The sequence below is a fragment of the Magallana gigas genome, chromosome 2 (assembly GCF_963853765.1).
Source record: "Magallana gigas chromosome 2, xbMagGiga1.1, whole genome shotgun sequence".
NCBI classification, from domain to species: Eukaryota; Metazoa; Mollusca; class Bivalvia; order Ostreida; family Ostreidae; genus Magallana; species Magallana gigas.
Window position 1 is genome coordinate 57,239,101 of NC_088854.1, and position 23,075 is coordinate 57,262,175.

The following is a 23,075-nucleotide window of genomic DNA, read 5'->3' on the forward strand; positions in this document are numbered from 1 at the left end:
TGTCAATAAATGAGATGCTTTTTTATTCCTGTGACAATGACACATTATCTATACACGTTTACTTTGCCCCTGTAGAACTTTTTAACACAGACATGACAAATGACTTTTTCTGTTTTGAGTAAGGTCTCTTTAGACAGGAAACAAGTTGAGCAGAGAAAGATGTACATACAGTTGAATATAAAGACAGAAACATGGCAAGAGAGCCTTCTGTCAGACCTAAAGACCTAAAGAATACAGTAAATCATAGTTTTACTTTTTATAAACTCGGGTCTCCATATAATGCTATACATGGAAATTTAAAATGCAATTTTAACAAGCATTTTTAAACACTACCAAAACATAGCTGTTCACATAAACATATAATATCAACAATTTTTCTGGAGATTCTTGTTGTTTCCAGAGAAAAATGACAAAACATTTAGGAAAAACAGGTACTGTATGGACAAAACAAAGAGTCTCAGATAGAAACACTGAAACTAGTAGGTCTCAGATCAATAGATTGCACAGCAAGCTTATATTTGTAAATAAAAGGTAACTGATTTAGAATATACACTTATAAAAACCATAAAAGCACTAAATGAACAAAACAAATACATTTAAAAGTGAAAAGAAAAATAAAGAGCATATGAACAATGAAGGAAAGGAATTCCTAACAAAACAATGACTCTCATAACACTAGAGATCTAAATCAGTACAATTAATTGTACTTGTATTAATTAATCTGACACTAGCACAACTATTAGTATTGCTCTGACATCATTTTATAGTACATGTACTAATCTGTACTATTAGTACTGATCACACAATACTGACTCAATCCAAAGTATGACTAGCTGTGCAAAGTCTCAGGAACCAGAGAACGGAATGGACTTGTGATGCTTGTATGTGTTTATTTCATGTGAATACATGTAGACTAAAAAGACAGGAACTCATACAAAGTAGGAAGCTTTGTGTTTCACGGTCTGTTAAGAAATGCACAAATTAATACTATCATTGTTCAACACATTTAGAACTTAGAACAATACATAAGCTTAACATATGTCAAACTCAAACAAATTCTACCATCATCCACGGATGACTACTTGCATTGATCACGGTGAACAATTCTACAGATACTGGAAGATCATTGAGCAGCATATCAAATACCATTTGTTCGTTTACTCAATGCTTTCACTCTCACATTCATCCCAAGAGAATATTCAAACAAAGTCACAATTTTTGACACAAATTTCAATCCGAGTTGTATTGCACTCATACAGAAAAACATGTTCTGGTTTTATGAAGTACAAATACACTAAATAATGATAATTTTACAAAAAACTTGTTCATTGAATATCAATGAACAAGTTTTTTTGTAAAATTTTTTGTTACAAAAATCATGAAAATGGACGAAATATATCGAGATTCCAGATAAACATAACGATACAACCAAAGCTGGACACGGATCCATACAAAGGATGGAGAGGCTCTTTGTACAGCAGCACAAGTACACAGTAGAGATTTCATCCTGTACCATATCCTGAATATACATAACCCAATACCAGAAATTCCCCTCAGACACAAAATGAGGATATCATTATGGAAAGATGAATCATAACCAGAAATAAAAACATTTTTCTTTCCTTTTGGCCATTATTTGTTTTATACTCTCCGAGTGGTTGTCGTGGAATGTACGATACTATCATTAGAGTATAACTCCCTGATGCAACTATCTTCCGTTTCATTACAGAAATTATCAAAATGGCCAGCTATAAACAACAAATGAAAGAGCATCGTTGACATCCACTGCACATTGTAATTAAGTATATTGTTGTTTCCATAGCAACAGTTTTATCATTGTTTCAGATGTACACAAACCTTTCACAATATTGCCTACTATCTACCAGTATTCTCTTTTTGTAAGTACTACACATAAAATTTTTGCATTGCATTGCAATAGAGATCAGCATTTGTCTCGTGTTTCTAAGTGTAAACAGAGTATTATCAACTCTTCCTTTGTGATTCCTAAAGTGAGTATTATAAGTATCTAAGACATCATTATAAAAATTTAAGACCTTCTGCACTAATTTCTAATGAAGAAATGGGGGGGGGGGGGGGAATCAATTAAAGGTAGTCTCCATGAGAAATTATAGATCAATACAAAACTCCAATAACTAGATTACACAGTATTGTTCTGACACAGCAACAAATTAAATTATCAAGGTTCACAAATTTTGTTCACTGTAAAATGGGAGTGTGTTTAATCTAGGAATGTTTATTACAAAAGAGTACTAGAAACCTGGATCCTAAAATACCAGCAGTTAGTTCCCCTTACAATTGTCCCCACTACTGTGACTAGAAGTAAAATCCTCTGACTTTCAAGTAGACTATCACTTAAATAATCCTAGACATCCTCTCCCCCTTATATTCCTCTATGGTGGGAGGGTGGGATTATTTAAGTCACCTCCTTCGAACCGCTCTCTTATAAATATACATATCACAAACATCATCACTCAAACTGGAACTGCTTGGAGCCCAGCTCTGACAGTGGGGAACTGAGGCTCTTAGTGACAGCCTTCTTGATAGCACCACGGATGGAGTTATTGGAGTGTGGCTGATGGATGGGGGAGGATGAAAGACTGGGGGACAGGGGAGGAAGGGAGATGTCCAGCTTCACAAACTCGTCGTCCGGAACCAACGACCGTAGCTTGGTGACGGCATTCAACAGAGCTTTCCGCTCCAGCTCAAGAGTCTTTATGTGGCTCTTTAACTTGGACTCGTTTGTCTGCAGGTTGTGGATGGTGATTTCCAGGCTTCTGTGGTGACTGTGAATGTGCTGGATTTTCTCCAACAGTTCCATGTTTTGTTGTTTCAGATTACGGTTAGCATCCTCGATTTTCTGATACATGTCTGTTTCTCCTCGTTGAGGAGAGAAGAGCATCTCTTCGCGAAGGACATGATACTCCACTTCATATGCCTGGAGCTGTTTATTTATCTCTAACTCAAACACCTGAGCAAACAAAGCAAAAAGATGTTTAGAAAAACATGAATAAAGGGAGTACATGGTAAAAGAACATATTTTTAAAAGGTAAATGATCTATATATATGATAACCTTGACTATGCAATATATGATACATAGCATAATAATATTACTAGAATACATTATAATAACTATACACTTATCATGTATATATTATATATAATGATTCTGCCACAAAATTGACTTTTTAATTCCATTGCATCAAATTTTTTTGTGTTTTAGAAATAAAGTATATGTATATATATTATATAAGAGATCAAGGGAGACAATGCTTACCTGATTAATCACTCTCTCCATCTGAATAACTCCCATTTCTGGCAGAGTCGTTTTAATGAACTCTACAATTGTCTCAAATGAATCGCACTGCAGGATCAGCTCCTTGTGGTTGCCTAGCAACACCAGTGCAACCTTCAGCAGGATCTCCACACCTTGAATCAGCAGTAAATCTGAAAAATAAAAACAGAGATGTGTTTCTCTAAAATATAAGCAATATACATGTATCCATTACAAAAGTTGTTTATAATAGTCACAGTTTTAAATCAAAAGTCTACGTTCCACAACATAATAGATTTAAGAGTGCAATTTGTGCAGAGAGTTAGCAAAATTCCTGACAAAATTTTTACTTTAAGTATATACATGTTTCATGTTACTTTGGAAAAATTTGTGGAAGCCTGATCATTAATATAATTAAGTAGGTTATTGGTTCTTATCCCTTTCGTAACCAGCCTGATTCAAGATCCAGTAATTTTCACGACTTACCAAAGACTCTGGCCACAAAGCCCAGGGGGAACTGTGAGGCAAATACAGTCAGGAACCAGGGGGCGGCGTACAGATTGGGGGCGATCTCGTGCTCCTCAAAGTGGTCGTGTAGGTCCTTGTAGTTGTCATGAATCAACCTGGTTAGCTGGTACAGCTGTACCTACAATGCAGAGAGCCAGGTGTAATAACACAGAAAGCCAGGTGTGACAACCTGCCTGATGAACAGCAATGCCGCTTAATAATTACTATGGTTTCATCAATATTCATAGAACAAAATTTTTTTTCATTGTTGAGTAGATCCATGAAATTTAAATTTTCATCAAAGTAAAATATTTGACTACAGATTGTATTGATAAATTTTCTGTCTGTAAATTAACATAACTATTAGGTTTAAGAAAAAAATATTGATGCCTACTAAAATAAATGAAATCAAAGTATGTGAGTCACATATCATTCACAGGAAACATTTTTCTTGAGTTTATTTTCAGTATTTGTATCTGTCATTAAGGAGGCATTGATTGACATCTATACCTGTAACGGCATCATGTTGGGTTGGAACTGTTTCCTCAGACCTAGGTTAAACATCATGTGCCTCAGTGTCTCAAATGCTAGCTCCTCCTCCATCTACAGGTAAACGTACCCTCTTTAACAACCAAGTTTGAGAATTTTCTGATTCCAGATGAATGTAAATATACACACTTCACTTAACTTACAGAGCTTTCAAAATAAAGACATTGTTCTAAAGTGTATTTAACAACTAACACAAGAGTCTACATGATCAAATTCTATAGGGGTCTTGCCTAGGGCCTGAAAACAAAGCTAGAATAGCAACATTTGATCTCAGGTTTACTCTAACAAAAAATACTAAGTGATGAAGTGAGACTAAGATCAAAAGTGAGCTTGTCTAACTTTTATGCCCCAGTGTCTGATCTTACATGCATGAGCAGTATCCCTGCAATGAAGCTGAGTCCCTGGCAATAGCCCACATCCTTGTCCAACAGACTGTAGGCCTTCAGCAGATTATACAGGGCCAGCTGTCCCGGCCCCAGTTGTGTGGAGAAGTAGGGGTGTCCCGGGAATGTCCGTCCTGGAAAAATCACACATAAACTAAGTATCAACAAAACACATGCAAAACCTCTTTTTCATTACATTTAAACTTCTATATATTTTCATAAGCTTTTTGATTCAAGATACTATATGTAGAATTATATGAACAAAAGTCTATTTGTTTGGGGCACTAGTTTTACACTGACCTACAGCTATAGGTCTATTTGTTTGAGGTCCTAGTTTTACACTAACCTAGGTCTATCAGTATGTTGTGCTGGTACTCTGTCAGGTCCTTCAGCAGTTCGTTGTACGGTTTGGTTGGAGTCTGGTTCTCAACTCCAGGATACTGTAGCTTGTGTTGCTCTGTCAGAAGCCACCAGATGTCACCCCGATGGGCTTTAGGAACACCTGAACAAACATAGGTAATCATAGTTTACTAAGCTCACCGAGACGGAGCATCACCATTATGAGACATCACCTTCATAAGACCACCTTTATCATTTTATATGAAAATCATACTTTATGATCTTGGATATTCATGGATTCTGTTTTGACAAAATATCGTATATCATCTGATAAAATTTTTTTATGATAATCATATGTTCATATGTTAATCAATACAATGATATAAAATTAAATATTGTATCATGTCATATTTATAATATATATCATATAAAACAATAAAATTCTGTAATAAACAATAATGAGATTTGATATTGTAATGTATGATATGACATTGTATTGTGTTATACCTTATTGTATTTGATCACATAATACAATATCATAAAATATAATACAATATAGTATTATATTACAATATCATATTACATAATACATCATAACATTGAAACATATTATATTGTATAATATAGTATGATATTGTATTGAATGACACTGAAACATATTTGATACATTATATAATATTATATCATATAATACAATATAATTTGATTCCAACATTGTATCTTATCAAATGATACAATATTATGTGATAAAGCAAAATATTATAAATTACATTATTATATTATACATATTGTATCATATGACACAATAATATATATTACAATATCATATAATACAATTTCATGTGATAAGATAATATATCATATAAACCAATATCATATCATACAATATCGTATGATACAATATTATATAATATTACAATATCATATAATACAATTTCATGTGATATAATTCTATATTACTGAAACCAATATCATATTATACAATATTGTATGATACAATATTATAGAATATACAAAATTGTAACATAGGATACAATATAATATTTTGCAATATCTTATGTAATTGTATCATGTGATAAAATAATAAATTAAAAATACAATATAATATTATACAATATTGTTTCATAATATACAATACTATACATAACAGTATCATGATACAATATCATATCATAAAATATCCAAAATATTGATACAATATCATATCGTATTGTATAACTTTTATAATATAACATATGATATCCTATTGTATCATATCAAACAATATTGTTTCATATCATACAATACTATATCATAGGAATCATGTTATATCATTTATCAACAAACACATCTATCTATCGAGCTGGTTTGAGTGAGGTAGGAGATTTCTTTAGCATCCTTGATAATGGAGATCAGGCTCTGCATATAAAGCAACCTCTGCATTTAATTTAAAATAAAGTTAAATCAACTATGCAAGCTATCATCTATAAAACATGTGACCTGTTCCAAAAAACTAAACCTCATCCAGCATCCGAAACCTATGGCTCAGATTCAGCATTCAAGCCCATCAGGTGCATTGGTATCATAACACGCATCATCCATGCAAGTTTGGTGAAGTTTGGACCAGTAATAACTATGATATCATCATCAGAGGGCACTAGCAATTAAAACCTTTACTTCCTCCAGCATCCGCAACCTATGGCTCAGAATCAGCATCCATGCCTGTCAGGTGCATCTGTATCATAAGACACACCATCCATTCAAGTTTGGTGAAGTTAGGACCTGTAATAACTAAGATTTATTTTTTAGCATCCTTGATAATGGAGATCAAGCTCTGCATCTGAAGCTACCTCTGCGATTCATTCATATTACAGTTAAATCAACTATGCAAGTTTGATATAGTACTATCATCTATTAAACATGTGACCTGTTCCTAAAAACTTAACTTTATCCAGCATCCGAAACCAGACTCAGCATTCAAGCCTGTCAGGTGCATCAGTATCATAAGACACACCATCCATGGAAGTCTGGTGAAGTAAGGACAAGTAATGACTAAGATATCATCATCAGAGGGCACCTGTTTCAAAAACTTTATTTAACCAGCTCTTAAAACCTTAACCTCCTCCAGCATCCGAAACCTATTGCTCAGATTCAGCATTCAAGCTTGTCAGGTGCATCAGTATCATAAGACGCACCATCCATACAAGTTTGGTGAAGTAAGGACCAGTAGTAACTAAGATATAATCATCAGAGGGCACCTGCAACAAAAACTTTAACCAGCTCTAAAAACCTTAACCTCTTCCAGCATCCGAAACCTATTGCTCAGATTCAGCATTCAAGCTTGTCAGGTGCATCAGTATCATAAGACGCATCATCCATACAAGTTTGGTGAAGTTAGGACCAGTAGTAACTTAGATATTGCTATCAATGGGCACCCACAACAAAAACTTTAACCTGCTCCAAAAACCTTAACCTCCTCCAGCATCCGAAACCTATAGCTCAGATTCAGCACTCAAGCCTGTCTGGTGCATCAGTATCATAAGGCACACCATCCATGCAAGTTTGGTGATGTACGGACCAGCAGTAACTAAGATATTGCTATCAAAGGGCACCTGCAACAAAAACTTTAACCTGGTCCAACAACCTTAACCTCCTCCAGCATCTGAAATTTAGGACCCAGATTCAGCATCCAAGTCTTTCAAGTCCATAAGTAGGTCCAGATGCATCACCCATGCAAGTTTGGTGAAGATAGGACAAGTAATAGCTTAGATACAGGACCTGCAACAAAAACTTTAACCAGGTCCGGACGCCGACGCCGACGCCGAGGGTATAGCATAAGCTCTCCTTGACTTCGTCTCGGTGAGCTAAAAATCACACTAAGTGAAACTTCAGCATTGGTTTTCATAGTTACTGTAACAACTTTTTATCAACCATCAGTACATCTCAGAACAATTCTACCAATACATGTGTAGCCATATTGCAACATATCTTACAAAATAGACTGTAACTAAATCATTCCCATGTACAGTTAGTTGTGACTTGCCTTGTTGAACACATTTGAGCAGGGACTGATGACTGAACTGAATATGAGGCCTGTTTGAATCGTTGATCATGTCCTCCCACTCCTTGGTTACGTCCCTTAGACATGGAGTTATCTCCTCATAGTTCAAAATGGGTGACATCTCAGCCTCTTGTTGTCGAGCTAAATAAAATCAGAATAAAGTTAAGAATTTGAATAAAGCTGATCACAATCCACTACAATACTCTGCAATCAATAATCGGCTATACTCAAGAAATTCATCCATTTGGCTATACTCAAGAAATTCATCCATTTATCATGATATCTTATCATGTAGGTTTCAATTTATGTCTTTTCAGCATCTATAGAATTGTCATTCTTTAACATTAAAGCCACAAATTGTAGTAGGTTGGCTACTGATATTTTCATGGCACATGTAAGTAAAAAATTCTCTCTGTAAACTAAATGAAGCATTGAGTGAAATGATTTGGAAGGAATTGTCTTCAATAGTTAAAATTACCTTCATTTTCATTTTTTTTAACAAATGAAAATTTCATTTCACCAATTAAAATACAGTATAAACCCATTTGCATGGTTCAATCATTGATCTAATTAGTGTCCGTTGATTGGATGAGGGAACGTAACTTCCTGGTATAAAACCTAAATTCTATGTACAATAAACTAGCAGTGCTGCTATTGGACCATGCAGCATCATCAGCATAACGGACATTATCCAGTATTCCAAGATTAAAATTTCTTACTAAAACTTGTGTTCATCAACAATTCACTGTGAGCTAAAATCTACAAAAAGCATTCCATGGAACACATTTAATCTTCCACTAAAGGTTAACATCAGACATATTCAGTTCCATGCAAACCTCTCCAATACTGCATATAACTTCATTGTTCTATAAATTCTCTGCTCAAAGAGTTAATTTCTCATGACGAAAAATAACAAATCAGGGCTTGGAACTAATAAATTTCTGTCAATTCTGACTTGGCAAATAAATTATAAGTTCCACACCATGGAATACAAAAACAGCAGAGGATAAATAAGACAGGCCTGACACCACCGTTACATCTCTCCTCAGACATTAAGGGTCCAAAGTCTTACAGTTCTTCAACACTTTTATCTCCTATAAATTTAATGCCTTTTTTTACACTTAAAATTAAAAAAAAAAGTTATTTTTAGAGCATATTAGATTGTTGAAAAGCAGCTTTAAAGCAAAGACTTTACCCATAATTTGATAAAATATAACATAAAAGGAGATTGTAGGTGGGTTTTAAAGGGTTGACTTTACTATAAATATATTTCCTTCCTTAGGGGGTAATGCCATCTTTAACATTATTTTCTTATAAGAAATTGTATAAAGCTCCAACACCAGAATAAAAACAGCTGTTCTCAATCTCTTTTCATACTTATACCTGGTAATCATAATAACTGCATAATATGCTGTTTGAGAGCAAGTGTCATGCAAACTTCTCCGACATGCCTATAGAAGGACGGCTTACCTGGGAAAACTTTCAATGACCGACGTCCCCTCAGGACAAACACTTCTATATATAGTAACATGCAGTCTCATCATACATCATTAAAATCATTTCTACATAACTTCACTTTTTATTTTCAAGAGAATGAAGATGGCGAAGACTTATGTACCAGGTAGTTACAATCTTTATTCAACTTTTTTTTGAATAAGTTCTCTGTCAGCTTACTTTGAATGTCCTGTTTTTCCTTCTCGATTTTCAGCAGTAGTATGGTCTGCTGTATTGACTTCTTCCACAAAGCCCGCAGTTCTTCCCCACTTCGGATTCTGCCTGCATTTTGAGTCTCAGCTTCTGATTTTTCTAATAGACCAAAAAGAAATTCTGCACTGATTTACTTTCGAACAATTTCTTCATATCCAATTATAATTGTTCTTTTACTAAGAACTTAAAAAATATGTCCTTGAATATTAACTGGATTGTCGATTTCAGAACCTTACTACATTTTCTAGAATTCGAAAATTAATTCTTTGTGGAAAACATTTTGCATTCTTTCTGGAAAATATTGTTTGATTTGTTAAATACAATACTATCACATGTGGTCTAGACATAATTTGAGAAATGTTGTACCTAACACAGTGGGAGGTTTGTCTGTGGCTCGGGCTGGGGTGACCACTCTGTTGAAGATGGCCTGTCTCCATGACCCACGCCTGGTGGAGTGGGGTGTGCCATCCTCCCCATGTTGGAGGGTGGGGGCGGCACTCTGTCGTCGCTTGGACTGACTGCCCGGGGAACCACCACACTCTGACAGCAGGAACCTACAACATGAGGTAGTAAAAACAATAGTGCAGATAAAATAATAGCTACACATTACATCAGGTAAGTTTTGAATCAAAGTATTTTATATAACTTTTTTTCTCTGCATGATTAATTGGTCTGTAACACAGGACCTTGCTTCATTACTGACATTAAAAAATAACTATAAATTTTGCTTCATTAAAATGATTGTGCTTAATTCTGGTTACTTCAAAAATGAAGTGTTCTCCTTGATAGCTATTGGGGAAAATATATTGAAAATATTGAAAGCCTTCTAGCAAATATTCAGCCAGTATCTCTTACATCTGTTTCATGGGGCTATTCATGCTTGCTCTGCGCCCTGAATGTTCCTTGAAATCTGAGGATTTGTCAGAGTGTAAGCTGTTCATCAACTTAGAGGTGAATCCAGGGTCAGGCACTGCGCCCTCTGTAGAACTGCGGGGGCGAGATTTGGGTGATGAGGGGGGACTAGGAAAGCTGAAGTGGACCTCTTTAATGGCTGCTGGAGAGGGCATGGGTGAGGCATCAGGGGTGGAGCAAACTGAAGATTCCTGCATAGGTAAATAATCCAATTGTTAAAGATTCCGGCACAAGTACAAGACTTTTTGATAATACATGTATAAATATACACTAAGGCTTCATCAATGTATTTGTTATGCATCAATCATCATGGATTTCATTGTTTGGCTGATCTGATCGGACCAACAAAATCAATGGCTCTTGAAAGTAACAAACATGACTAAAGATCGTTTTGGAAGAGTTACAGTCCATGTTTATGAATCCTCAAAACAGTTGATTTCACACAGTCCATGAAAACCAATGTCAAAGAACACTCTTGAAACTACAGTATTCTAAGACAAATGATATGCATAAATTAACTTAATGAGAATTATTGAATAACGAGACTACTCTACTGCATACATACATATGTGATAAAATAAAGCTAAACTGCAGATTCATTGTAAAATGAAAGTCACTTGCCATGGACTTTGAGAAGCTACTTTCACTTTCAGTTGTTCCACTCCGATGTCGGAACCTGTCTCTTGCCTCACTTGGCCTTTTTTGCTAACATAAAATAAAGATTATTAAACTATGATGTAAAAGCAAAGCATTATCAAAAGAAAAACAAGAGGCCCAGGGGCCACATTGCTCACCTGAGCAGCAATATCTTAACTCTGATCAAATAAGCATTATAGTATCAAAATCAAAACCCACATTGTGGCCCCAATTTTCTGGCCTAATACATTGTAGTTTTTGAGAAGATTTTTAAAGATTTTATCTTCCCACTTTTCCATAGAACAAACTTGAATCTAAACTACCTGCGGATGCCTCCACACAAGTTTAAGCTTTTCTGGGCAAATAGTTTTTTAGAAGAAAAGTTTTAAAGATTTTCTCTATATATTCCTATGTAAAAATTCATCCCCCCATTGTGGCCCCACCCTACCCCTGGGGACCATGATTTGAACAAACTTGAATCGACACTACCTGAGGATGCTTCAGTACAAGTTACAGCTTTTCTGGCTAAACAGTTTTTGAGAAGAAGATTTTTGAAAAATACCAACATTTTTTCAATAATTCTAAATTATCTCCCCTTGACAGAGGGTAGGGCCCTTCATTTGAATAAACTTCAATCCCCTTCACCTAGTGATGCTTTGTGCCAAGTGTGGTTGAAATCTCCCCAGTGGTTCTTGAGAAGAAGATGAAAATGTGAAAAGTTTACAACAACGACAATGCCAACGCCAAAGCCGACAAACAATGGACAAATTTTGATCAGAAAAGGTCTCTAACTTTCAGCTCAGGTGAGCTAAAAAGGATATCAAAACTAAAATGTATTTCACCAAGTTAAACAATGTCAATTGAAAATGAATAGATTTGAAAAATCAACAGTATTTCAATCGCTAGGGATGACTTACTCCACTGTCTGCGGTACCACTTCGATGACGGAAGCGTTCTAATGCCTCGTTAGGCTTTTTGTGCTAATGCAGCAAGTGAGATTAAGAAGAAAGTATTAATAAACTTCAAAACAGTGACTCAAACTGTGAAACATCAAAATAAAAGGGAAGTCAAAATTAAAGTTAAGTTTAAAAATTATACAGATACACAACACCTAAACAACATGCTGCTGTAAGAAATGAAAACCAAAACTAATGAACAAAACTATATTTGCAAATTTCTGTTAAAATAATCAACTTTTTCCGGGTTAATTTCAAACAAATTTCAACACAGATCTACATAGTTATAGATTATGAAAAAAAATTTCTGTTTGTACAGAGACATGTCACTCACTGGAACTTTGGCCATGACCTTCTCGAACGAGTTGGTCAAGCTCTTCTTGATATTGCCAAAGGCGGCGGCGCCTACACTGGCCCGACGATTCTCAAACAAGCTGAACTACAACAACACAAGGATTGTCAATTAGTGATTTATTCTGTTAAAGCTGTTTTCTTTCAATTTTATTTTTACACCCCTAAGGCTTAAGAAGAATCTTTTTAATAAAAAGTAAAGCTATTTAAACTAGATATCTGGTGGTGAACCTTATAAAACCTCATTGTTAATAGAGATTTCGTGGGATCAGCGATCAGTCAACCTACCTATTTGTTAAAGTGAGGTTTGTTAGGATCAGAGATGAGAAAACCAACCTCTTTGATAAAATCAGGTTTGTTGATATCAGAGATGAGAGATTGGTCCAACCTCTTTATTAAAAGAGAAGTTTGCTGGGATCAGAGATGAATAAACCTATTTCTTTATTAAAGTGAAGTTTGTTGGGACCAGAGATGAGTAAACCTACGTCTTTGTTAAAGTAATGTTTGTTGGGATTGGAGTTAGGTGAACCTACCTTTTTATTAAAGTGAGGTTTGTTATCATACCTCTTTGCTAAAGTGAGGTTTGTTGGGATTAAAGATGAGAGATTTGACCTACCTCTTTATCAAAGTGAGGTTTGTTGGGATCAGTGATGAGAGATTGGACCTACCTCTTTATTAAGAAGGTGTGTTGGGATCAGAGATGAGTGAACCTACTTCTTTATTAATGTGAGGTTTGTTGGGATCAGAGATAAGTAAACCTACCTTTTTATTAAAGTGAGGATCAGAGATGAGTAAACCTACCTCTTTGTTAAAGTGAGTTTTGTTGGGATCAGAGATGAGAGATTGGACTTACTTCTTTACTAAAGTGAGGTTTGCTGGGATCAGAGATGAGTGAACCTTTCTCTTTATATTGAAGTGAGGTTTGTTGGGATCGGAGATGATTAAACCAGTGAGTTTTGTAGGGATCAGAGATGAGAGATTGGACTTACTTCTTTACTAAAGTGAGGTTTGCTGAAATCAGAGATGAGTGAACCTTTCTCTTTATATTAAAGTGAGGTTTGTTGGGATCAGAGATGAGTAAACCTACCTCTTTATCAAAGTGAGGTTTGTTGGGATCAGAGATGAGTAAACCTACCTCTTTATCAAAGTGAGGTTTGTTGGGATCATAGATGAATAAACCTACCTCTTAATTTAAGTGAGGTTTGTTTGGATCAGAGATGAGTAAACCTACCGCTTTGTTAAAGTGAGTTTTGTTGGGATCAGAGATGAGAGATTGGACTTACTTCTTTACTAAGACCAGAGATGAATAAATCTACCTCTTTATCAAAGTGAGGTTTGTTGGGATCGGAGATGAGTAAACCTACCTCTTTGTTAAAGTGGGGTTTGTTGGGATCGGAGATGAGTAAACCTTCCTCTTTATTAATTGAGGTTTGTTGGGATCAGATATGAGTAAACCTACCTCTTTATCAAAGTGAGGTTTGTTGGGATCGGAGATGAGTAAACCTACCTCTTTGTTAAAGTGGGGTTTGTTGGGATCAGAGATATGGGAGTGGTCCTGTTGTTTCAGCTCACACAGTTTCCTCAGTTCTATCATCAAAACTTCGACCATCTCCTCATAGCTCTGTGGGTTTTCAGTCTTCGTAAAAAAGAATACCATCAGCATTTGGAGAATTTTTCCAAAAATGAAATTCTTTTTTAAGAAAATCATTTTAATTGTAGAGTAAAATATTATTATTTATAATTTTAAACCAACTAAATTGTGACCAAAATATTGAATTTGCTTTTTAGACTTCACCAGTTCAATAAAACAATATTTCCTGCTATCTAGTGATGCGATATGGCATGCTATATTGAAATGAGTGTACCTTTAAGACTGCATGAATTGGCCCAGAATCCCCCTCCTGTAGATTCTGTATGCAATCCATCAACCGCTTGTGAGCTTCCTGAGGGTCTAGACCTATAAGTTACATTACACAAAATGTAACAAAAAGATTAATGAGACCCTTAATGATATCTGAGTCCTAACTACAGCCAACAGCGGTTTAATTTATTGGTAACAGAGAAGATTTTTTCATTCTAGTAATTCTCATAAACTTTGAATAATTGATCGTTATAGAACCAGCGCTGGGGTAAGCCTCGTGTACAGTGATTAATTGGACGAATTCGTGAGAGGAGTGGATAAGTTTATGACAATCAATAATTATATCAATATTTGCTTCCTCTAGAATAACAGTGTGATCACATTTCATAGATAAAATCACAATTATTTCAAGCCAAAGATTTAACAAGCACTATTTTTAGTATATTCTTTAATGTAAATAAGCAAAAACTCAAACAAGAAATTTTTGCTTTGTTGTAAACATGCAGTAAACATTTACACAGAGTTACATGTTTGACCCAGAGTAATTATTCCATGCATTTAAACATACAGCAATGAAGTGCCCCAGCCGTTGGTAGTCTATGAAGATTTGTATTGAGCCGTTAACATTGAGACACGTTCAGTTCGGCCCTGGCCAGTGTACATACCATTGATTTCCTGACAGAGGCGATGAAGCTGATGGAGGGGACACATAATGCAGATCTGTTGTCGCTGCTCAAAGGCACTGCGAAAGGCTGACCTCAGAACCATCATTATCTCGTCCACCTACGGTTACAGTTTACGATTACAGCTACCTCTCTTAAATCTCATAACATGCTACTATGATACTCTTCATTAACAATTTAAACCAATAGCTTTGACTGAAAACCTTATATAAAAAAAAAAAAATACCTTTAAATAAATCTAGTCCTGGAGAGCTCAGCCACTAATATGTGGTGATTTCCGAACATTTTCCGTAACTTTTGATTTTCCTCAATTTAAAATAATTACATTGTCATGCTTGTCTCTGCAGATCGCAATCAATACACTTACTATTGTAAAATTGTGACATTTCATTAGATAGCAGACAAATACATTCCCTTTCTCTCGAGCAATGAACCCAAAAGTGTCCGATTTATCCTTTCCCTGAAAGTAGAGTCATACATACAATATTAACGACAGTCAGACACATGTCTTTGTTTGAATTACATCTAGTTACATAAAATACAAAAAATCAAACTTGAAAATGAATCCAAATTTGAAGTTTAAAATTTTTGCTTTATGCAGTAAGCATGGTTATAGCAAACACGCTTATGATGAATTGACACTTACAGCGAAGTGAATTTAATTCCCCAAGACTCTATTACATGTTGAAAACTTGACGGATGTAACAAATTACCATTATAATGAAGTAAAGTCCCTGGGACTTCATTATAAACGTGTTTTACTGTATTACTTACTGTTGTGATTTCATGTATTTACCTGTGAAACTGAAGCAATGTCCTTGAACTTTTTCTCCAGTATGGTATGCTTCTTGTCCAAACTAATGAGAGAAATCTCACTTCCGCCAAGCCTGAAAAGCATGGCTCTGTTAGGATCACCATTGCTTTCACTACAACTGTCATGGGCTTCGTTGAAATGCACGTGTGCATCTTTGGAAGTCCCTTCTCCGTTTCCTCCAGCATTCGACAATTCACCAAGACTTTCTTTAGAGTTTTCAGAACAATACAACCCAAATGAATTTGCCAGACTGCCGGAGGAGTTCTCCAAAACATTTTCTGAGGAGCTGAACTCATCTGTACTGTTGTTTGGACTGTCTGTGTGGGGCCCAGAGTTCAGAATCTGTTTCTCCAGGTCATTTTCAGTGACAGTCACCGCTCCCTCAAGATTTGGAGGCAGACTTCTGACACTCACTCCACTTCCGTGCCTTTTTCTCTCCATCTCAGACTCCTTCTGTTTTAACTTTCTTTCCATTCTTTGTTTATCAAGACGATTGCACATTTTGTCCACCTGGTCACAGGTAATTTTCTTGGTGTTTAACTTGGCCTTGCCCAGGTACAGGACTTCGTAGAAAGCTTTGGCTGGTTCGTTCATTTTGCTCTCTCCCATGTCCACAAACAGGTCTCGTCTGGACGCCTCTTGGATGGAACTGAACAACACAGGGACCTACAAAGACATTCCTAATTTACTCATGCAAATGTGCATTATACAGGCTCAATAACCAAAACAGAATGCTGGGGACCATATGTAACTAGATTCTGTACTGAAATCAATGGAAAGGACCAAGATATTGTGTTTTTTCCAATGATCATATTAGCCTTGAGACTTAATTCAGGCTGTCACGTCTAATGTGTATCATCATTTTTGTCAAGTAAGTGCATTTAATATTTTAAGAAAGCTGTCAATTTCAGTTACAGTAATATAGAGAGAAACTGTGAAAAGTAATTACAATCATTTTAGTAAAATTAAATTTACAATTTATGATTGCTGTTTGTACTAAGTAGATCCTTCTACAATGATATTATCTGCTTTATTGCAAGTCCTCTAGTCTTGAGAGCTCATTTGACTTTTAATGACCTTGTGTAATCTCTGCTTCCTGAACTACTGATGAAAACAACACGATCATTTCCTCCTAGTGCTGAAATCCTGTTGATCAGAATTATTCTGTTCCCCTAACAAAGAATCCCCCAGCTAATTATAACTGTAAAAACGTAATAATCACTAAACAATCTACGATCCATAATTGGTACAATGACACACACTTTGTGTCAACATTTGGGCAGGTTTATTGCAGATAATTTGATCACTGCATGTTGATATGTCTGAAATCTGATGACAAATCGTATGACAATACTATGCATGAAATCACTGAGCTCTCTTAAATACAGAAATACAAGGTTTCATATGTGCAGATTTAACCTATTTGAATAATAATATATATTAATTTTTTTGTTATTTATCTTGTATAGGTAGTAAGAGATTAAGGAATGCTTGATTCATAATGAGAATACTACTCATTACAATGTTAAAATGACCTTGAATTTTGTACAGAGATGCCAATGAGTACTTAATTCAGATAGAAGATACCAAGAATTCACAGACTGAAAAGACCTTGACCTAGCTTTGTCAAGGACATTTCAGTTCAATGTATCACAAATTTACAGAGCAGAATTACCCTGATCTTAATGTTGTGGTCAGAGGGTTACCACAAAAATACTGTATACAGGGTTATATTTGCCATGTTATTTTTGCCCCCCATTACTTTGCCCTTTTACACTTGCAAAAAATTTTGACCTGTCTTTATATTGCCCAGACAAACCAGATACAAACACAGTTATTCAAAAATTATTTTGAATTCGCTTAGTCTTAAGTTCCCCCACTGAAAACGAGGGCGAAAGGAGCATATATAATATGGGAATGAATATTTTCCTGTATACAGCAATACTGTTTATAAAATAATTTTAACCACATTGAGCTTAGAATTTCAGTTGATGATGTGGTGTTATCTCAGATTCTGTTGTAAATTCTGATAAAGTCTAAAGCAGAAAAATCAGGATCTAACTACAAACTTAGAAACTCCAATGATGCCTGGTTCTTGGATCTGTGACCTATAGCAAGTCAGTCAAGGGCATGCTTTATGTATTTTGATGATAGAGTTTTAAGTTTTGAAATCATGAGGTCTTCAGCCTGTGGGGTTATTGCTCAAACTATAAACAATTCTCTGTAGTTTATCTTCAAAACCAATATAAAACATGTTAGAACCTCAGAATAAATTGATAGAAGGCAATTTTTTTTTTAAGTGATAACAGTGAATTTGATTTTTTCATCATGCATCTAACTTATATTCTTCATATGGAATAAACATCATCTAATAAATACAAGAAAGTGCATGCTAGAGTTATTTCATTAAATAGTATCTCAAAGTCTTCATAAACAATTAAACGCATTAAGGGAGAAAAAAAAATCATTTATCATCATCCTTAATGACAATAAATCAATCAAAATTGTGCTGTTTACAAAACAAGCCACAATAAGCAAATGTCAACAACTTGATTTTTGTACATCGCAGTTCAAGATCCCAAGCTGTATCTCTACATAAAATAAACAAATGAGGGAATCTGATGGATGAGGACATGATTTGAAATCATTTCTATGGAAAAAGTTCATTGAATCTTAAAACTGTTTTATCTTTCCAAACTCTTCTATCTATATCACCTCATAGAACAAGTGCTTTCCACTCAAAAATTGCAATCTGGATACCTGCTGCTGAGGACCATCCCTTTTGTAAAGACACTTATCACGCTACTGAGCCCATAGAAGTACACTATAGATGTCCCTACCTCATCATTAAGATCCTCAAACTCGCAAGGTTCCTCAAACGAAACCTGCTTTTGTATGCAGGGTTCCTCAAACGAAACCTGCTTTTGAACTTTGTATTGAAGACGCTTCCATGGAGCCACAGACTTTTTATTACGAGTATCACCCCTCTGAATATGGTCCAACTGGGCACTGTCTTGGCCTGGTCTAGGGGCCATATTGATGAGCATCAAATCAACAGAAAAATAAGTCCCTTGCACAAAAAAATGGTCAACCTAGATTTGAATGAGGCCTGAACATCTCAGTGATCCACTGCAGCTGAGCTGTATAGGATATCTTAAGAGACTGGTCCGTCACCTTTTTATCGCTCACACATCCTTATACGTCATCCCATCATTCAACTTCCAGGTCACATGCGCAGTTTGTAAACAATGGGCGAATTATCTCAGTTCAAAATGAGTTTCCCATGCTGAATTTCATTTGTTTTTTAGTGTTCATCATCTCATGCATAGATGACAAGCAAAAACAGATATTTTTTATCATTTGAATCATTTCAATCCGTAACAATAGCATCTGGTTGGGATGATAACATCATGAGGATACGCTAATCACAGTATTATTTGTACAGTTTATAATTCTCAGAGTCCTAGCTGTACCTTTGTATTAGTACAACTGTTTGTTTGATAGTACACGTACTGAATTACAACACAATGACTGATGTTATACTCCACAATCCTCACTGTATTAATCTTCCATAAGACTTTATTACTCCTGGACTCTGATTTTACTAAATTAATTCTTGATTATGATGGTACATAATTACTCCTTGATTTTGACTGTATTATATTTGCTGTTTGTAAGTAGGTAAGTACTGTGGAATCAATTTTCTTCATGGGGTCAATGTTTGTGGATAGCAAACATTTTCCTGGTTCGTGGCGACGTAATTTCGTTGGTTCAAGTTCGTGATAATTTTAATAAATTAATATTAAACAAATACTTGTCTATACATTCCTGGGGATGTAAATTTGTGGGCAAAGGTTACCCATGAATGCCACGAACATTGGTCCCCAACGAAAAATAATGATTCCACAGTATTTATTCTAGTGACGTGTTTCATAACACATTGTTTCATAACCAATTACAGAGACATGTATATTATACAATATAATATATCATAATGATGTAAGGAATAAACACCAAGCCCATTTGACCTATATATATACATATATGTATATCATATATGTCACTTTATAAACATTAATATGTACAAACGATAAAGGACTATATATGGTATGGGCCTAAAATGGCCCCCTAAAAGGAATATCATTATTTTACTGTAATTCTTTGTTTTCTTTGTACATATATATATGATGTTTTTACTTAATGTTCATTTTTATTCAAGTGCCCACTATTTAGAAATACGGCATTGTAAAGTCAACCTTTTCCCGCCATTTTTGCATTTTAGCATAAAAAAGCTTGTTTTCAAGCAGTTTTTCTTTCAAGAAACATAGAGCGCATGTTTGAACCAACAAAATAATTTAATCAGAGATGTATCTAGCCAAGTCTAATACGTGACAAAAAATTTGTCCTGGTTCAAGCATGCGCTCTATATTTCCCATTCGTAAAAAGATGAGAAAAATGTCTATTTTCGACTGATTTTGATTGAATTATAGAAATAGCGTCACTTCTGACGTCATATACTGCAAGTGACTGCAAAAAAATCAAACAAATATGTGAAAAATACATTTTATATCAACTCTTCTAAATTGTAACATTACATTTTATTGTTCCCGAAACACTTTTAAAAAATGATGAATTATGGGGGCCAAATTTAACGCTTATCATATATAGTTCTTTACGCATTGTTATTTTTAAATAGGATAGATTGTCTGCACATACATCCTGAATATAAGAACTTGGCAGTTTTGATTGTACCAAGTCCATCTTGTAAAAAATGTTTGTTTGCCTTATCCTGATTTTTGATCAACTGATGAAAAAGTATAGTTTTGGGCAAATAAGAAACTTCACTATAAACATGATAAAAGTATGATTTCACAAATATGAATAATGTAACAAAATGTATATTAAATTGTATTTTCCACATACATTCTTCTATTTTGAGCTTTGTATCCTCCCTGGAGTTCCAATATTTGTTACTGACACGGTTCACAATTTTGAATCATCACTTTATAAAAAAAAAAAAGCTTTTCAGTTGCAGTGGTTTTTAGGAAGAAGTGACTTTAGAATTATTTTAACAATAGCTTGGACCTAGGGTAGCTGTGTCAAACAGCATTATGACATAGGCCTGTCTATTTCATTGCCGGCCATTCAGCCATGGCTCTTTGAAATCAACAAGATTTGTCTGGATATGGAGCCAAGACTATGCAATCGCAATCGTGTATATTTCGATTGAAACCAGTGTCCATTTTTTAACTTGTTTTGACGTAAGATATATATAGTTACATCCTACTGAAAGTCCAAGGCATTGTTAAAATGGTTCGAAGACAACCAACCTATTTTCACAATCTATTTTTTTTTTTATCGCCATCCGTTGGTAATGAGTATATCTATTTGTTTTTATCAATTAGAAACATCTAAGGATGTTTTGCATTTGATTGACAATGACCAAGTTATTCATAGAAGAAGTAAAAAATGTACAGACAGACAAACAGACTGCTGGAAGCCAAACAAGTAATTAGTAAAGCCCACTTTGAGCTTACAGCTCAGGTGAGCTAATAATTAAAATAATAGGTATACTGGAACTTTTTTCTGTAAATACTATATATTTATACTAAAATTTTTCAATTAAAAAAATCAAACGATTTACCTTCTCAGTTCAATGTAAAAACCATCAAAAAATCAAACACATCTTCAAAGCATGGGGTTTCCAATTCACAATGATTCCAGACTGACTGTTGAGCAATAAAAGCCTCCCCCCTCATAAACACTAGTCATAGGTACTGACCACTGCATGGTTAGTACACAGGACTCAAAGTCCTTGACTCTATCAACAGGTGCCTTCTGATAAAGGGGTGATTTACATAAACCTGTCATCAAAATCTACTGATTTAGAGTGGTGAGCTTTCCAAGTGTTATACATACATTACTAGTTCCTAAATCTAAATATCAACAGAATGAAAAGTTTCTCAAAACAAGCAGAACATCTCATTGGAGTAGTCTGAAATATCGTATTTTGTTAAATACGATATTCATTGGTGTACAATATAGCCTGAAAATATTTTGGTTGAATTACAAGCAGCAAAACTTTTGACCAAGCAATAATCTTGACTTTTAAATTACTGTAAATGATAATTTGCAGATAAAATCTTTACATAAACTTAAATACATCGAAAATTTGTATGTACATGAAATTTAGCCACAGTATCTGCAACCTGCATAGTTTGGGTATTGAAGCAAGATTCTGATCCTGGTAAAGTTTCATTGTCAGATTATGAGAGTGATTTTGGTTTTGTTCTGTGAGATATTGGTGATCAATCTGTAAACAATCTATCTGATCTCTGACTTGAAAAGGAAGGACAACTGACTGTACCCAGAGTCTATTACTTACAGGTACAGGCCCAGGTGATGCATTTCATAACAACACTGTTTCATCTACACTGAGTATAGAACAAGCTACTGGTACACACTTAATATCCTTCAGAGCGACGCAAAATCAATTTCTCTCACACAGATTCCAGCTGCCTAGGAATCTGATTTTAAGTTAGGTTTCAGAGAAAAAGCCGGTGACAAATCAGTCTCAGCCAGGGATGATGACAACAGAAAAACCTAAAACCCATCGAGTATGATCAACAGAAAAACCTAAAACCCATCGAGTATAATAAACTACAACTACATGAAACCAGCAGGACTGATTATGACAAAACTGAGAGCATTACGTGAAAACCGTTGATACATCGACCAAATTAAAAATTGGCCATGCATGTATATACACATCCTGGAATAATTGGAGCATTTTAAAAAAAAAAAACCTCAAGCATGATGATCATAATGAACAGTATTACAATCTGTAATCACACAGGCACTGGATATCACTTCATAGTACCTTTCAAGCATGATATATTATGTATATATCATTATCCACAATTAATCATGCATTGAATATCATAACCCTGAATCAGTCAAGCATGATGATAAATCCCTATCCAGAATCCATATAAATCAGGCATGAGATACAAATGTACCACTTTGTACATGACCAATGTCTGC

The 23,075-nt window shown here is 34.9% G+C and overlaps 2 protein-coding genes across 7 annotated transcripts in view; one reads left to right on the top strand and one right to left on the bottom strand.

Annotated features, from left to right (window-relative positions):
- LOC136273180 (TBC1 domain family member 1-like) overlaps positions 1–23,075 on the bottom strand; it is a 26,145-nt gene continuing 3,070 nt past the window's right edge. For 2 of the 6 annotated variants that reach the window (XM_066077424.1, XM_066077428.1), the window contains exons 3-21: positions 16,014–16,697; positions 15,585–15,677; positions 15,200–15,317; positions 14,539–14,630; positions 14,181–14,309; positions 12,657–12,761; positions 12,284–12,346; positions 11,352–11,435; positions 10,674–10,921; positions 10,185–10,372; positions 9,786–9,917; positions 9,582–9,626; positions 8,094–8,252; positions 5,079–5,234; positions 4,715–4,866; positions 4,311–4,403; positions 3,780–3,939; positions 3,297–3,466; positions 1–2,989 (exon numbers count right to left, since the gene is read on the bottom strand). In XM_066077424.1, coding sequence (XP_065933496.1) covers positions 2,489–2,989; positions 3,297–3,466; positions 3,780–3,939; positions 4,311–4,403; positions 4,715–4,866; positions 5,079–5,234; positions 8,094–8,252; positions 9,582–9,626; positions 9,786–9,917; positions 10,185–10,372; positions 10,674–10,921; positions 11,352–11,435; positions 12,284–12,346; positions 12,657–12,761; positions 14,181–14,309; positions 14,539–14,630; positions 15,200–15,317; positions 15,585–15,677; positions 16,014–16,697 — 3,372 coding nt within the window. In that variant the 3' untranslated portion in view covers positions 1–2,488. Of the gene's footprint in view, positions 2,990–3,296; positions 3,467–3,779; positions 3,940–4,310; positions 4,404–4,714; positions 4,867–5,078; positions 5,235–8,093; positions 8,253–9,581; positions 9,627–9,785; positions 9,918–10,184; positions 10,373–10,673; positions 10,922–11,351; positions 11,436–12,283; positions 12,347–12,656; positions 12,762–14,180; positions 14,310–14,538; positions 14,631–15,199; positions 15,318–15,584; positions 15,678–16,013; positions 16,698–18,871; positions 19,253–21,675; positions 21,822–23,075 lie in introns of those variants that run through there. The other 4 variants (XM_066077429.1, XM_066077427.1, XM_066077426.1 and 1 more) reach the window with 4 other exon arrangements.
- The window catches only part of LOC136273181 (ubiquitin carboxyl-terminal hydrolase-like), an 18,178-nt gene continuing 11,871 nt past the window's right edge, over positions 16,769–23,075 (top strand). The window contains exon 1 of the mRNA XM_066077433.1: positions 16,769–16,902. The gene's annotated coding sequence lies outside the window, so the exon portion shown is untranslated. The remainder of the gene's footprint in view (positions 16,903–23,075) is intronic.